The 17,599-nt window shown below is 36.5% G+C and overlaps 1 protein-coding gene across 4 annotated transcripts in view; it reads left to right on the top strand.

Annotated features, from left to right (window-relative positions):
- CDK14 (cyclin dependent kinase 14) overlaps nucleotides 1-17,599 on the top strand; it is a 664,870-nt gene that overhangs the window by 289,225 nt on the left and 358,046 nt on the right. For all 4 annotated transcript variants that reach the window (XM_027847911.1, XM_027847912.1, XM_027847913.1 and 1 more), the window contains one exon: nucleotides 5,768-5,862. In XM_027847911.1, coding sequence (XP_027703712.1) covers nucleotides 5,768-5,862 — 95 coding nt within the window. The remainder of the gene's footprint in view (nucleotides 1-5,767; nucleotides 5,863-17,599) is intronic.

The following is a 17,599-nucleotide window of genomic DNA, read 5'->3' as shown; positions in this document are numbered from 1 at the left end:
TACAACCAAGAATCACCTACCCAGCAAAACTGAGTATAATTCTTCAGGGGAAAAAATGGTCGTTCAGTGAAATAGAGGACTTTCAAGCATTCTTGATGAAAAGACCAGAGCTGAATAGAAAATTTGATTTTCAAATACAAGACTCCAGTGGAACATGAAGAGGTAAATAGGAAAGAGAAAATCATAAGAGACTTATTAAGGTTGAACTGTTTATATTCCTGCATGGAAAGATGATATTTGTAACTCATGAGATCCGTGTTAGTATTAGGGTAGTTGGAGGGGAAAAATTATATGTATGTATATATATATATATAGATATATAGATATAGATAGATATAGATAGATATATAGATAGATAGATAGATAGAGAGCACAGGGTGAGTTGAAAATGAAGGGGTCATATCTGGAGAGTAAAATTAAGGGGTGAGAGAGAATTATACTAGGAGAAGGAGAAAGGGAGAGGTAGAGCGGGGTAAATTATCCCCCCTCCCCCCAAAAAAAAACAGAAAGGAAAAGGCTGTTACAGTGGAGGGAAAATGGGGGAAGGTGAGAGGGAATGAGTGAATCTTATTCTCAGAGAATTTGATTTAAGGAGGGAATAACATACACACTCAATTGGGTATGGAAATCTGTCTTACCCTACAGGAAAATGGGGTGGGGGAAGGGGACAAGAGAGTAGGGGGATGATAGAGAGGGGGGCAGATTGGGAAAGGGGGTAATCAGAAGCAAGTACTTTTGAGGAGGGTCAGGGTCAAAGGAAAGAATAGAATAAATGGGGGGGATAGGATTAAGCGAAATGGAGTTAGTTTTTCACAGCATGTCTTCTATGGAAGTATTTTTCATAACTGCACATATATAACCCATATTTAGTTGTTTGCCTTATCAATGAGGGTGGGTGTGGAGGGAGGAAGGGAGAAAATTTGGAACCCAGAGTTTTAAAAACACATGTTTAAAAAAATGTTTTCACATGCAACTGGGAAATAAATACAGGAAATGGGGTACAGAAATCCATCCTTCCCTGCAGGAAGATTGAAGTGGAAGGGGATAAGAGAGGAGGGGGAAAGATAGAAGGGAAGGCAGACTAGGGGTAGGGGTATTCAGAATGCATGCCATCTTGGGGTGGGGGGAGGGGCAAGATGGGGTGAAAATTTGGAACTCAAAATCTTATGAAAGTAAATGTTGAAAACAAAAAAATAAATAAAAATTACCATAATAAAAAAATGAAAAAACAAAAACTCCCTCCTGACAAAGGGGAGAGGAGGCTGAGGAAGTTGGGGAGGTGTTGAGTATCCACGACTGAGTTCAATTGCATGATAGGGGATTTTAGGTGATCAGTTTTTCCTGGGAGGGGCATCTTATTCATGGAGTTCAAAGGAATCTGAGCTGCAGATGCAAAATGGAGAGTGAGCTCTTATTGTTGTTACTCATTTCTTCCAACTCCAGTCAGAAATGATTTCAAATTTTTCTTCCCACTGTGATTTGAGGATGGCTCCCCAAGTAGAGATAGCTCCTTCAGCTTGGCTACCAGCCTGAGAAAAGTCACCAGATGCACATAGGTCCAGTTTGCAGCAACCCATTGCCATCAGTGTCCTGGGATTTATTTGTCTTTTCTAAGAGTTTTTATACTGGATTGACTTTAATGCCTGAAAGCCAAAGCATTAGTATTGATCCCAAACCCTAAATTACCAGTCTCTTACATCATGTACTATTAGAACTTTTCAAAACTCACCAGGGAAATGAATTAAAAATGCTAACCATCTGTTTACCTAAAATTTCGTGGCAGGTCCAAAAGTGCTGGAAAACTAATACTGCATAATTTGCATTCAGTATAAACAACAAAAGTGACTTTTGCGTGCATATCTGATACTGTTATGATTGCTTCAAATATTATTTTGACAGTATTTGTCTTGAAGAGGCAAACATGCTTCTAAGTGATAATCATTGGACCGACTTGGCAGTCCACTGGAGACTAACTTGCATTGAGATCAGCAGGAGCTAGAATATCTGGCTCCTTCCTTACTGAGCTCCAATGGCAGCTGCTTTGGCAGCTTCAAAGCCAGTCAGGTCTGTCACATCCTCTGATGTTGATAGATTTTTCTGGGCTGTTTTCTGCCCTTGAGTGCCATTTTCCTGGTGTCAGCTTTTAAATTAGTGGCTTCATCCATTTCTGAGTAGGAATGCGTTCTGTTAATCTCAAAGGAAATGGGCATGCTTTCAGATCCAAATATGGCTCTGTGTGTGTATTTGTGTGTGCACATGTGTGCACAGATATTTTCCAAAGCCTAAAATCTGTGTTAAACATACATGATCTAACTGAGGAATCTGGGAGAAAAATCATAGCCTTGGACATTTCATTTCTTGAGCCACCAGCATTATAATAAAAGGGAAATACTTTGTGTTTGCCGTATGTCAGTTGTTTTATTATTTGCTCTCAGGAAAGACCCACCCTCCCACCCTACCCTACTCTATCCCCTATCTTCTAAGATGAATGGTGGTAGAAAACAATTTTAAGGAAATAGTAGGACTAACCTAGTCTTTGTGTACTCTGGGATATGTTGGTTATGAAGATAAACCCCTGACATACGAGAAACCTTTTAGAGAGAAGTGATGAGAGTAGAGTGGTGATTATGAGGAAAAAAAGAAGCCTGTGGATGAAGAGTCCTGAAGGTGGGGTGATCTTTGCTACCATAACCAGCAGCAAATGGGCTGGGCTACAGAATTTGTCCTGCGTCATAGATAACCTGAATTGCCACTTTTGACTTGACCACAAATGACATTCTATAAAAAAAAGTATTTGAAAACTGTATCATCAGGCTGGGGATACACCTCATGTTATTTATTTATTTTTCCATGAGAGAATCATAAACTTGCAAAGTTGGACTGAGACCCCAAAGGACAATCTAATTACCTCTTCTTTGCAAATTGATGTTGTTCAGGGCCTTAGCTGGTTGTGGAAGAAAAGAATCTTAACCTCCAGGAAAAAGACCCTTAGTTTTCAAAGGTGATGTCATGAATGCTGATGATATCTCCATGCAGAAAGACCTTGGCAACCCTGACACCCTTCTCTTCTTAGGGCACCTTTGAATTTTGTCCCCTCGTTACCGTCTGAGCTGTTGTCTGAGGAGCCCTTGGCTGCCTATACCCTTCCTTGTTGAAGGACTACGAATTCCTTTAATAATGAAAGGCAATAAGACCGAATAATTATGGGAATGAACAGAGCTAAGTGAATTAAACTGACATTGACAATTGTTCCTGCTTTCATAGTGTCATAGGTTCTGCTTTCATTGCATTACTCTGATTTGTGCATCATTTTCTGAATATCTGTATTAAGGTATAGTCCTTGGGTGAAGCATACGTGTGAATGCTTTCATTAAAATGTTTTGGTTGAGGATAAAATTATAATTATATAATTATAGTTATCATATTTATATATCGTATAATAAAATTATATAAAATATCTTAAGCTCCTAAGAATCAATGATCTTTTTACAGCTTCTGTAGTACAACTTTTTTATTGGAATTTTAGATTCTCCAGTGGGTTTTATAGATTTATTTTTTCTGCATTTTCTATTTGGAAATAATGCTTCTGATACATAGAATCATAAATTCATAAGCAATTTTAGAGGTTCTCTGGTCCTACCACATTATTTTACAGATGAAGAAACAAAGGCCCAGAGAGGCCAACTTAATTGCCCAAAGAGTACTAAGGGGCAGAATTAGGACTTCCTATCTAGGACTCCTTTCAGTATACACCACTGCCTTCTTTTTGGCAGGAAACTTCCTTTGAATGCTTTCCCGGTGGCGATCTTTAGACTCTCATAGTCTTCCTTGTGAGTAAAGCTGTTTATTTGAGAGGTGCCTTCTTGTGATTAAGCATGCAGTCTGCAGAACAGGAGAAATTAACTCATATAGATAGGAATTGACTCTAAAACCTTGGCTTCAGTTCAACGATCATTTATTTATCCACATACTACTTTCATATTGGAAATCAATTTTAAATTGTGAGAGATTAGTTGATCTCGTTTTTCTTTTCCTTTGAATTTAAGAGATTGTAAGTGAATGCCTACTCACAGCTGTGTGGTCTTGCTACTGTTTAACTCCTTACCGGGAAGCCTCGCCGGTGTATAAATCCTAGACTGACTCCAAAGATGGGTTGGTTTGTTTGTTTTACTCCCCTGAAGTTTTCTGTTCCTGGCTGAAGGGAAAAATGTGAAGATGAGTGGCCTCACTAAAATAAATATTGCAGCCAGAAGCATCTCCTAGATTTTACCCTTGAAATGCTCAATGTTATGGAAGATGGGAGAAATTCTGTTTAGTTTTCTCTTTTTGTCTAGTTTTCTTTTTTATGGAGACTGGTGACATAAAGAAGGGGCTTTTTGTTTACAATAGCACTTTTTGTAGAAGCAAAGAATTGGAAGGAAAGTGGGTCCCCATTAATTGAGGAACATCTGAACAACTGGTATTTGAATAATGTAGAAAAAAGTATTGCTTTGCAAGAAATGATGCCTATAAAAATTCAGAGAAACTAGGAAGAGTTGAATGAACTGATTCAGAGGGAAACTTACAGAATAAGGACAATAATTTATACAGTAACCACAGTAATACAAAAGAAAACAAGATTGAAAGACTTCAGACCACTGGTCAATGTAGTGACCATTTGGGACTTTAAAGGACAGATGGGGAAGTACCTTGACAGAGAGGTGGTGAACTGTAGATTACAGAATGAGACATAGTTTTCAGACCTGGGCAACATGTTGATTTGTTTTGCTTGATTGTACTTATTTGTTAGAAGGGAGAGTTGTATTGCAGTGGATAGGGTGAAGAGTATCATTGGAAAGTGACTAATGTAATAAAAAAGCATTAATATTTTTAAAAAGTGTTCTTCAAATTAATGTTCACTATAAGAATATAGCAAATGTACTTTTCAGAACTTTTATGTCGATGTAAGTTCTTCTCATCCTTCCTATGCATTTTGCCCTGCCTTTAGCAATTCTGATGTCTTTATAAAGAACCAGATAAATCTACTCTAACTTGATTCGGCAAAAGTTTGATTAGTATGTAAGCACTTGAGGTCACAAATTTTTGGGCAAGTATCTATTTGAATTTAAAGTGGTGACTTGTGATGTGGCTTTGTGAGTTGGCCTATGGATGAGGAAGACCTGGGTCCAAGTTATTCTGTTCTCTGTGCCAACTAGGCAATGCCAAGACAGAGGTTCTTAGCCTTTTTCTACCATGGACCCCTGTTGCAATCCACTGAAGCCCCTGAACCCTTCTCAGAATAATGTTCTAAATATTAAAGGAAATGCTATATTTTTTCCCATCCAAATTCAGACTTCCTGAACCTATTCAGGTAGATCTCTGGACTACTGATTAAGAACTCCTGTTCTAAGACTTTAAGTGTAAGAGGAAATGCTGATCTTCCTTGGTAGAGGCCTAGAGGAAGTCTCCTCATAGCAGTAAAATCACTATATAAGTAAAATCACAGGTTTGATCCAAAAGACAGTATTGCTTGTTGGCACATTAATGTGTATGTATGTCTCACGTATGAACTAACACTGAGATTTTCCTAGAAAATTATTCAATTCCTGTTCCTTCAAGACTGGTTTGTTTTTGACTTATGGAGATATACTTATTAGCATAGTTGATTAATCTGTGAATAAACAAACCCAAACCATCGTGAAACATGTAAACTTGTCATTGCCTATACCTTTTCCGGACATGGTTTTTTTAAGGTAATCTTGTCTTTTTTATCCATTTTGTTTTTCAGCCTCTCTGTTAAAGGGACTAAAGCATGCCAATATAGTATTACTTCATGACATCATCCACACTAAGGAGACATTGACACTTGTGTTTGAATATGTGGTAAGTAAAAGAGATTCAGTCTCCAACTGTTTAAGGCCATTCTTATAGTAGCATAGGCTTCCTTTCCAAGATCGCTGTTATAAAAAGGATGTGTGCTTTGCTAGACCTTATGTTGGATACTGGAATGATAAGTATCTTACAGGGAAATTTTCTCTCTCTCTCCCTTTCTCTCACTCTCTCTGTGTCTCTTTTCTCTCTTTCAATAGACAGACAGGAGAGAGAGAGAGAGAAAGAGAAAGAAAATGAATATGAATCTAAGATGGGATGAAAGGGTGGACGGAGAGTATTTCAGGTATGGAGAATCAGTGAAATGGTATGGAGATGGAAAATGGAGTATAGTTTCACATGGCAATGACATCAAAGAAAGACATAAAATGCACTCTTCCTTCCTAGGACTTAGCAGTTGCTTCTTTGATTAGGGAGCAATGCAAAGAAGAATGTTTAGTACTTAAAATTTAGACTTCATAAATTTTTTTTTTCCTGACTTGGCATTTCAGTTGCTAGTTAAGATTTCCAATTTGTGTAATACACAATGCAATGAACTTATTTTGTTCAGGAGTGTTACTTCTCAAAGACATAGACTTGAACTCTTAATTAATCTTTATACATTTTCTGTAGACAAACATGGTATTTGTGTAGAAGTACTTCAGCATTTAGCTGTGGAATCATGCAACGTAACCATGATAATTAACATCCCCTTCCTCACAGATGGATTTGAGAGCATGTAATTTCAAAGATAAAAGTGACTTCGGTGGAGGCTCTACTTTACATGAATAGCTGTTAGTATTGTGATTGCTTTGAGACCTGGCATTTTACTCACGCCTACTACTTTTTCTTAAAAGTAAAATAGTTTTTCAGAAAATATGCAATAGAATGAATATTTGTAACATGGTTTATTTGGATAATGTGCGCATCTGTCATTTGGAAACTGTCATAAGGAAAAGACATTCATCTTGTCTATTTACATATAAATGATACATTTGAATAATATGATAATGTGACTACCAGACTAGCAAGTGAGGAGTATATGCATTTATAACTTGCTCTCCAGAATGGAAGTAGATTCACACTTCAATGAAAATATATTTTTTTCATTTAATTGATGATTATAGTGTCAATAACACATTAAACTTATATAGCATTGGAAATTCCCAATAACCTCTTTTTTCAAACAGAAAATACTTTTCCTTTATATACATTTCAAGCAAATCCAATCTTTTGTAGTACATTTGGATGCAGTACCATAATGTTTCATAGAGAAGAGCTGGAAGATTTTTAAAAAAAATTTCCTGTGTATTCACTTCCAAATTTGATTATTAAATTAAAAGAAAATAAAGGCCAGATCCTAAAATGAGTTTTTTTTTGCAGTTGAACTTAAAAATGCATATAAGACTTCATCCTCCAAATATTTTTTAAAAATTTTGTTTTAAAACTAATAACCTCAGAGTTACCTTTTCTTATTCTGCCTAATTAACCCTACTCCCTCATGCCCCGACTCCCAATGTCTGAAATTTAACCAGTTTGAGGTTTATTTAGGTTAGTAAGTATCCTCTGGCATCTCTTGGACTTACAGTTTAGATCAAGCTGTGATTTGGCCCCAGGGGAGTAGAGAAAGTGGGAAGATGCCAAGTACAAGTTGCCAGCTGTGTGCCCAGGAAGGACAGAGGAAACACCTCTTTCCTTTAGCCTTATGTTCTGTAAGTCTTTCTGCTCTCAGTTCCCGGACGTCAAATGCTGAATGTTGGTACCACAGTTGAACCATGATATGGGTTGAATAGGCTTTTGTGGGCTAGCTTGGAAAACCAGTCCTTATTTTGTAACATTACTTTTGTGGAAAAATTATTTCAAGTCCCCTCACTGCTCACCACTTCCTCCCAAAACAAAAACACACCTTACAAATCATTAGAACATCCCTTGCTTCTAGTTAGGATGCTGCCAGCCTACTTAAATGGCATTTTAGAATTTGTTTTTAAAGAAAATGCTTTTATGGGATATGCCATGACTCTTAGGCCAGTTTAAGATTTAAAACTCCAGTAAGATTTTTGGGGACAACTTGTACGATCTGTGAATAGGAGAAAGAGAGTTGGCTATCTTGCATTTGGGAAATTTCATAGTTTTTCTAATGTCCACTCGCTTAATCATAGAATAAAAATGTGTCTCTATTTTTTAATTAATATTTTATTTTTCCCAATTACATGTAAAAAACAATTTTAAACATTCATTTAAAAATTTTTGTGTTCCAAAGTGATTTGATATAGGTCCCAGATGTGCAATCATGCAAAACATATTTCCATATTAGTCATTGTATTGCTGAGAATAGCTAAGTTATGCACAGTCAGTCATTGCACACAATATTGCTTACTGTGAACAATGTTCTCCTGGTTCTGCACACTTCAGTTTGCGTCAGTTCATGTGAGTCTTTCCAAGTTTTTCTGAAATAATCTGCTTGTCATTTCTTATGGCATGATTGTACTTCATCACAATCATATACCACAACTTGTTCAGCCATTCCCCAATTGATGGGCATCCTCTCAATTTCCAGTTCTTTGCCACCACAAAAAGAGCTGCTATAAATATTTTTGTACAAAGGGGTCCTTTATCCCCTTTAAAAAAATCTCTTTGGGATACATACCTAGTAGTGGTATTGCTAGGTCAAAGGGTATGCATAGTTTTATAGTCTTTTGGGCATAAAAAGTTGTCTTTAAAGAAAATACATTTGAATTCTTTGTACAATGGTAAAATGGCATTTCCATTTAATTTTACTTGTCTGTGGTGCTAACTAAATCGGGAAAATTCTATATATTTTGGAAGCACTTCAGTTCAACAAACATTTATTAAGTGGCTACCAGATTCTTGTAGATACCAGGACAAGAATGTGGCAGTCTTTGCCCTCACAGAGCTCATAATCTGCAGGAGATATGTTATGTGCACAAGTGAGCATACACAGAAGCATCACAATTTGAAATATTTCTTTCTCAGATTGTTATTGAACCATTTCATCCTTTTTCTTAAAATTTGGAGTGAGGGGTGAGAGGAGAGAGAAGCACTTGATACTAGCCGAAAGGGCAAGGTTCTCAAGGACCTTTTCATCAACCTTACATTGTACCCATGGAATTTGAGCTACCTATCAGCTCATGTCATGTACAAATGCAAAAGTATTGTTTTTCCTTGTTTAGAGCAAAAACTCTAGCTTGATGACTGTCGTGTTCACACTAATAATTATCATAGGCTTTGTAAAAAAAAAAAAATGTTCTGCAAACCAGAGCAATTAAAGAAGTGATGAACGGTTAGAAATCTGAAAGGCTTGGAAAATAGTGCCTTGTGGTCATGAGCAAAATGATGACTTGGTGCAGAAATTGAATACTGATAGAAATGGTTTAGGTAGTTCTTAAGTTCAGTTCCAAGCTTCTAGAAATATAGTATGATTTTGTTTTTTAGTTATTTAAACGGTTTTTATGTTCTTTTGTTTTTCTGATACAGGGATTTTTGGACATACCACTCATGTCCATAAAATTGAACCTTCCATTATGGGAAAGATAAAAAGGTTAAGCAAATCCAGTTGATACAGTGATCTCATCTCAGAGTATATGCAGCACTCTGTACCTGTATTCTCCCCCTGTGTTCTGCAAAAAAAAAAAAAAAGGAGCCAGTGGTACAACTTAAATTCACTTAGAACACCTCAGAGTAAATCCAAGTGCTTTATAGAGGCAATGGGGGAACAGGAGTGTCTGGAACATGTTAGCAAATATAACAATCTTTACACTCAGCTGTGTTTCATCATAGATTGCCAGCTTCCTGAGGGCAGGAACTTGATCACATTTTTTAGATCTTGTATTAAGCATTTACCACATACCTAACTCTTTGCTGAGCACTGGGAATCCCGGTGCTTAATAAGTACTGTTTGAGTTTAAAGTAGTTTAACAGAGAGCTTCATCAGAGACTTCTTTTACATTGGTCTAAAATGATGACCTACTTTCACCAAATACACACACACATCTATTTATAATCTTAAGTAGAAATAGAGAGAATACCTCAAATTGCTCTACCCTCAGCATACAGTGAGTCGGAGAACTCTTTACAGAATTTCATATCTACTTAATCTGAATATTATGCATTCCTCCTTTCCTTCCTTTCATCCTTCCTTCTTTCCTTCCTTTCTTCCTTCCTCCCTCCCTTTCTCCCTTTCTCCTTTTCTGCCTTCCTTCCCTCCTCCCTTTTTCTCTTTCCTTTTTCCTGCCTTCTTTCCTTTCCTACTTAATCTGAACATTATTTATTTAATCACTTATTTTTAATAAATGGCAAATATATGCACATTAGCCTTGAGTCAGTAGGATAAATGTTTGGAAATTTAAATATTTTCCATAAGAGGAAATGAGAACATTAGTAATGTAGGAGATATGATTATGTAAAGATATGTTCTTGAGCTAAACCCTTACTATAATTACAAGAGAGCTCAGCATGTTTGGTAGCACTTTTCATTAGGTTTCAATAATTAGGCACACCAGGATAAATTTATAATTCTTATCATGATTTTCAGGGAAGGAATATTCAATTTGTTTCTTCCCTCAGCCATGCTGTTAATGGGAGAAATCTCCCAGGCTAACACATGGCATGATTTAAAACAACAACCAATACCCCTTCCAATTACCAGAGAGATATCTTTGTACATGAAGACTCTTGCAATATGCAGATCACCAAATGTGTTAATTGTGTTCCATAGTTGTGGATGGAGAACTGTGAGAAGTGCAGGAAGCTAAAATATGGAATCATAAATTTAGGATTATTTTTGCTGTCACCTCAGTGTTTGAATATGTAGGATTAGTGTGATTCTCTCCAGTTAATGGTATTGAATCTTTCCCTTTCTTCGAGGTCCAACTAAGGTTATACCTTTCCTGATTTCCCCCAACTGAATGTGATCCCTCTCTTTTCAATCTTTTCCTGACGCTTCGGAATTCTTCTAGACAATGAGCATATTCTTTCTTTTAATATAATTATTTGTATGTATCTGTCTGTCATCTAAAGATCAACCTTCTCTCTCCCTCTTTTAACATTAGATCAGAAGTTCCTTGGGGACAGGGATGATATCTTACTGCTTCTTGATATTCCCAGATTCTGGGATGGTGCTCATAGCCTCCGTGCCTCAAAGATTCTTGATTAGATTGGCACTGATGCCAATTGTAATTCCTCCTTGTCTTCAAAGACAGCCTCCTGAATGACTGTGGTCAAGAAAATTTCATTACCTGGTAGCTCTTTGTGGGATTTATTTGGATGGCCCTTTCTGAATTTTGTTTGATTGGACCTTTGATAGTAGGTAATAATGATAAAGCATTTATTTAGTGCTGTATGGTTTACCAAGTGTTTTACAAATATCTTGTTTTGTCCTAATAGCTGTAGGAAATAGGTGCTGTCATTATTCTCATTTTTACAAATGAGGAAACTGAGGTAGGAAGAGGTTGAATGCCTTGCCTAGTGTCATACAGCTAGTAGGTGTCTGAAGCCAGATTTGAACTCAGGTCTTCCTGGTGCTAGGTCCAGTGCTCTATCTGTTATGCCACTGAGAATATCCTGACCTGAGGTCAGTTGCCCATCCCTGAGGATTTTTCATCTTGTTAGAAGCTTCCGGAACTTATACTCTCATGGCATAGTTTTCCACCACTTGGGGGAGGCTAAGTGGTACAGTCTGAGGTCAGGAAGATCTGAGTTCAAATCTGGCCTCAGATACCAACTAGCTGTGTGACTGTGGGCAAGTCACTTAACTTGGTTTGCATCAGTTTCCTCTTCTGTAAAATAGGGATAAATATAGCACCTACCTCCTAGGGTTGTTATGAGGATTAAATGAGCTAATATTTGTCAGGTGCTCAGCACAGGCTCTGGCACATAGTAAGTGCTATATAAATGTGAGTTGCTGCTGCTGCTGTTGTTAGGAATCCACTCTATGCCAAGATGAGACATTAGACTTAGATGTTAGTAGAGGTATAGGATGTAATTAGTGCTTAATAAATATACAAATTGAATTAACTTTCTAAATCCTTTAAGATCTCTTTACTTCGGCACACTTCTCTACCATATTCACTTCCTCAAACCTCGAAACTCTCTTTCACCTTCGGCATTCTGAGTAGAGTGCATTGTCCCAGACGCAATTCACGGTTTGCCTAGGCACCCATACAACATCTCAGATGCTTTTGGTACTTTCAAATGAGACGAGGATAAGGGAGTAGGGAAGAAGGTGAATCAGGAATGACTTGTTACTCATAGAAATTCTTGTTGGCCAGCCTCATAAATCATTGATGACATATTTATTAAAAGTCTGCTGTGCATTAGGAATGCTGAGGAACACAAGATGAGTAGAATAATAATAATGGACACCATTTGGATGGCATTTTAAGGTTTGCAAAATGTTTTACATATATTATCTCATTTGATCCTCACAACCAACCTTGTGAAATAGCTGCTCTTACTATCCTCTGGTTTTTCTTGATGGGGGTAACTGAGCTTGAGAGAGGTTAATGATTTGCCCAGGGCCAGAGCTAGTAGGATTTGAACTCAGTTCTTCCTGACTTTTGAGGTCAATCCTCTATCCCCTCCACCACCTACCTGCCTCCTAGAATGTATGGTTTCTTGGTGAAAAACCCACACTAAAATGGGTGAAAATTTCCCTGCATCTCAGTAGAGACAAGGCAATGGGTATTCCTGAAGGCATTCAGAGAGATTCCCCTCAGTCAAAGAGAAGCTCACATGTCAGGAGAGGTTTCAGGTTTTCAGATGAAGACCATCTATACACCTTCTGAGTAGTAAGAAGTAGGCATGCTGCTTGGGAGAGATGGTGAAGTGCTTACGGAAGACAAGGACAAAGGAGAATTACTTAGCTTTGCTTCTTTCTTTTCCATTCTGCATATGGAAGTCAAAAGACAAATGTAAACACAGTAAGAAAGTATATCAGTACATAAAGCTACCATCCTCATCAATTTCTAGGACCCAACAAATTAGATTCCACAACACTGGAAGCACTGGCAGATAAAATGCCAGTCACATTTTGTAATTACTAGGATCACTGAGAACAGGATTGGTACCAAAAGACTAGAGGGATGCTGTTGTGATTTAAAAAAAAAAATGGATGAAGAGCAGGTCCTTGAGGCTTCCTGCAAGCTCAACATGGATCTCCAGCAGAACTTGAGTATCAGTTGGGTAGTTTGGAAGCGTTTAAGGTGTATGAGAAAATTTGTGGTCCCAATGACCCCAGTTGCTGGGAACAAACATTGCTGAACTAATCTTACTTCTTTTTTTTTTTTTTTTTGCTAGAGTTAACTAGACTGAGAAAACAGAGATATTATATTCGTATGTACTGTATGTAGCACTTTGTGAATCACTTTTCATCACAATGGATCTGTGCAGTGGGTAGTATGTGTATCACTCTCACTTTTTAAATAAAGATGGGAAGACTCGATGGAGTTTATGGCCCCAGTTTGTAAGTTGTAGATATGGAATTCAAACTCAGATCTATTGATTCTAATTTCATTGCTTCTCTACTGGGATATTCTGCCTATTGACATATTTTTTTTTTATTTTAGCTTGTTATTTGTTAGTGTGAAAATGTCGAGATGGGGAGAAAATTTGAAACTCAGAATCTTATGGAAGTGAATATTGAAAATTATAAGTAAATAAATTTAAAATAAAAAGAAAAATGTGTTTTGTTCATTTTAGGATGAACAATGAGATCAGTATATGTATATAAGACAGATGTTGCAGACAGCAGTGAATTGGGCCCAGAAGTAATGGCCAGACTTTGTGATGTTAGACTTTGTGTGAGGCAGCCAAGTGGCATAGTACACGGAGTGCTCAGGAAGACCTAAGTTCAAATCCAGCCTCAGACAATGACTAGCCTTGTGACCCTGCCCAAGTCACTTAAACTCTCAGTTTCCTCATATGTGAAATGAGGATAGTAATAGCACCTACCTCCCAGGGTTGTTGTGAGGAACAAATAAGATAATGTTTGTAAAACTCTCAGCACAGTGCCTGACACACAATAGGTACTCTATATGTGTTAGCTGCTACTGCTGCTGCTAGACATGGCAGGAATTAGTAACTGATTGGGTATGGAGAATCAAGAATGATTCTAAGGTCCTGAACCTGGATGATTGGAGTAATTTTGGTGTCTCAATAGGAATAAGTATGTTTGGAGGAGGGGGTAGGTTTAGTGTAGACATTCTTAACCTTTTTTTTTTCTGTCATGGACTCCTTTGAAAATTAGGTGGTACTGATGAATCTTTTCTCCAAATACTATTTTTAAATGCATAAAATAAAATTATAGTTTTATAAAGGAAACTAATTTTATTGAAATACAGTTATCAACATCGAAAAGATCATGGATCTGAGGCTAGGAATACCTCATTTAGGGAGAGGATGTGTTTTTTTTTTGGGCAAGTTGAGTTTCAGGTTACTCAGGCATCAGGAGATGTCCATCAGGCATTTGGTGTTATAGGGCTGGTGTTCAACAGAGACTGAATCGTTCCATATCAGAGTTTTAATTATTCACTTAATTTAACCAAAAATATAGAGCTGATTTCTGTTTGTTTGGAGGCAGCCTGAAAGAAATTTTAAAAATAGAATAAATATAAGGTCCCTTTCAATCCATGTTGTATCTTGAGCTATCCTCTTGCCTTAATTGGCAGAAGAAATGTCAGTTCTCTTTTCCTAATAGGTTTTCAGTTCAGTTTAACAAGCATTTATTAAGTGCCTCCTTTGTGGAAGGCATTGTTTTCCATAATTCATGAAGAATTGTGGTTGACATTAGTTATTTCAATAGCTTTTCATTACTGTCCTGTTGGGTGTACATATTTCATTTCTCCTTCATAGTTATCAGAGCTTCCTAGCCACCCTCCATATTCTCTTGGCTTTATTCCATATATCCTGGGTACATATATATACATATACATATGCATATATATTTATATACATACACATACATGCATACATATATATATTACACACACACACACACATACATACATATATAATCCTTCCCATAAATATTTTTTTTCTCATCAGACTGAAATATGTCAAATCTTGTAGCACATACTGTAGTGAGTGCAGTGATTACCCACAGAAACACAGTTGAGTTTAGAGTACGCTTTGTAACAGACATAATTGTTTTCTTGAGTATAATTCCGTATCTTTTTTGTATTTAACATAATTTGAAAAGATACCATTTAGAGCCTAGACTTCCTTACTGAGGGAAGCAGTGACTTAAAATGCCTCATCTGGAGAGGAATTAAACAGAGCCTTTTAAAAAAATATTATTTTGAACAAAAAAGTAGAGAATTATAGGTAAAAAGTAAAAGTTGGAAATTTCCTACAGGGAAAAAGCCATATTCTTTTAGACCTCTTTCTTATAAAGGTCATGTCCATGTCATGGATAGAGTCTTTGCCTTCTGATTGGACTGGATGAATTTGTCTGTTTTTTTTTTTTTTTTGTTTGTTTGTTTTGTTTTCTTTGTTGCATGTCATATTCTCCTTTCTTGAAAGCCTTCAAGAAGAGGCTGGTTGACTGTTTGTTGGGTATATGATTTTGAGATTTCTTTTGTTTATAGATTGGACTAGATGACCACCAAGATACCTTCCAATTTACAAATTTTGTGATTCTTGTTTGACAGTACAAGTAATTTTTAAATGATTTGGGGAGAATTCCAGCAAAATAATTATCTGCCATCTGGTGAGGTTGAAGATTAGTACAAAAATAAAATCTTTAATTCCAGTTACCTGAAATGATCCCATCTTCAAATGGGGGAAAAATTAGAAATCCAGCTCTATGTGACAAAATATACAATTCTGTGATAATTATTGCAGGTGATAATTAGTCGTTTCATTTTTTTTTTGCCTACTTTAGTCTATCCATGAAGACCTATAATAACTCATCGTTCCTTCCACCTCCAGCTCCTTTTTATTTTGAGTAATCTGAAAGGAACATTGTGTCTGTGTTCTCTGAGTAAAGAATGGTCAAATCACTCATAAGGCACAAAATGCTTCTTACAATGGGTCCATGATGCCATCCAAGACTTGTGTCTCCCCTTCAGTGATGCAGATCAAAACTCTCCTTTGCCTACCCTTTCTGGGTGATTCTTTATCGCCTTATATAAATACTGCATGGGGGCAGGGGACAAAAGGATATTTCATCCAATATTTATGTGTCATTGTATTTTTCAGTTGTGTGGCTAACAGTGGATTGTAATGCTGCTGTCCAGTCATCTCTTTTTCTCCCTTCTTTACTGTTCCATTTTTTTCCAGTTAACTTCTGTGTTGCTTTTCCTGTGCAATCCCCGATTGGTCATATATTGTAGCCTATTCGCATTCATCATGCACCTTTCTTTACTTTCGATAACTCTTAATTTTTTTTGATGACTATAGTATTCCACTACTCACACCATACAGCCCTTTTATATTGCATATCTGAGAACAACTGTAAAAAAATCATCCACTTACATACTATTTTCATATTTAGTGGTTGTGAATTAAGTACATAAGCCTTTGATATTTATCTATGACCTAGACTTATGAAAATATTATAAACCAGTAGGACTGGTTGTAAATGGATCATCTCTTTTTAGGTTATTTGTCTACATGGAAAGTCTTAGGCGTGTAAAAAAAGTCTAAGGAATGAAGTTTTTTGGCCTGATTTCCTGTCTAGAAGGAGAAATTTTAGGATTGGTAACTGCCAGCTTAAAGTTTTGTTGGCCCTGGTTTGGTGGTGTGATTATGAGGTGGTGTGGTTATCATTGTGTAAATATTTTGATACTTGTGCCTAGTGGACTTTTAAAACAAAAGCATGCATGTTGATTCTTAAAAATAAAATGTCTCCTGTACAATGGTGGTGAGATTTAAATTTAAATCTAAATATGAAAGTCAACCTCTGCTGAGTGTAAGGCAAATTGCTTGCTTTCAGGGTTCCTTTAGCCTTTAGAATACTGATTTTTATTTAGAGAAGTGAAGCATGCATTTTAATTAGGATAGTATAAGTCATATATATTCCTTTCATCAGATAGGCCATTAGTGAATCCAAAAAAATAATTTTCAAGACATGATTCCAATTTCCAAAGTTCACAGTATGTACAAGTTCTGCATTTATCCTTATTTGACCTCTGGTTATTTCCATCCCATGGTTTCTCCAGGAATTTAGTAATAAACTTTCTTCCAGCTTTTGTCAAATCCAGTAGGAAGAAAGATAAAAATTTTGAAGAGGAAGACTTGAATAACAAAATAAATGTCTTTTTAAAAAAAATTCTTTATTTTGTCTCCTACCTTAAGTATTGTAATTTGAATAAGAAAATTAAAACCAAAGGAGGGTTGGATCTTAAATATTATAACTAATCCTAACTAGGAAACTTCATCCTAAATGCCAACAGTCCTCCTGATAGTTGGGTTGAAAGGGAGAGGAAGTCAAGGGTGATGATGTGTGAAGCAGGAGCATGAAAGAGGAAATGAAGAGTTGGGAAACTATTGATGAGGTATGGCTTAGATTCCTAACATATGAGCAATAATAAGGACCAGTCTTATTTTAAAATTGAGGAAAATGAGGCCCAGAAAATGGAAATAGTTTGCTCAAGATCACAACTACAGGTTGTCAATGACAGAGCCAGAACTAGAAAACGAATAATAATTATTAATATTAATAGTGGATCATAGTAATAGATGTTTATTAATATGTAATATAGTAATGAGTTGGCTAATATTGATTATAGTTTAA

The sequence above is a fragment of the Vombatus ursinus genome, unplaced genomic scaffold (genome assembly GCF_900497805.2).
Source record: "Vombatus ursinus unplaced genomic scaffold, bare-nosed wombat genome assembly UNPS02005459.1, whole genome shotgun sequence".
Lineage (NCBI taxonomy): Eukaryota > Metazoa > Chordata > Mammalia > Diprotodontia > Vombatidae > Vombatus > Vombatus ursinus.
The sequence above is the reverse complement of the archived record's forward strand: the minus strand, read 5'-3'. Positions and strand labels throughout refer to the sequence as shown.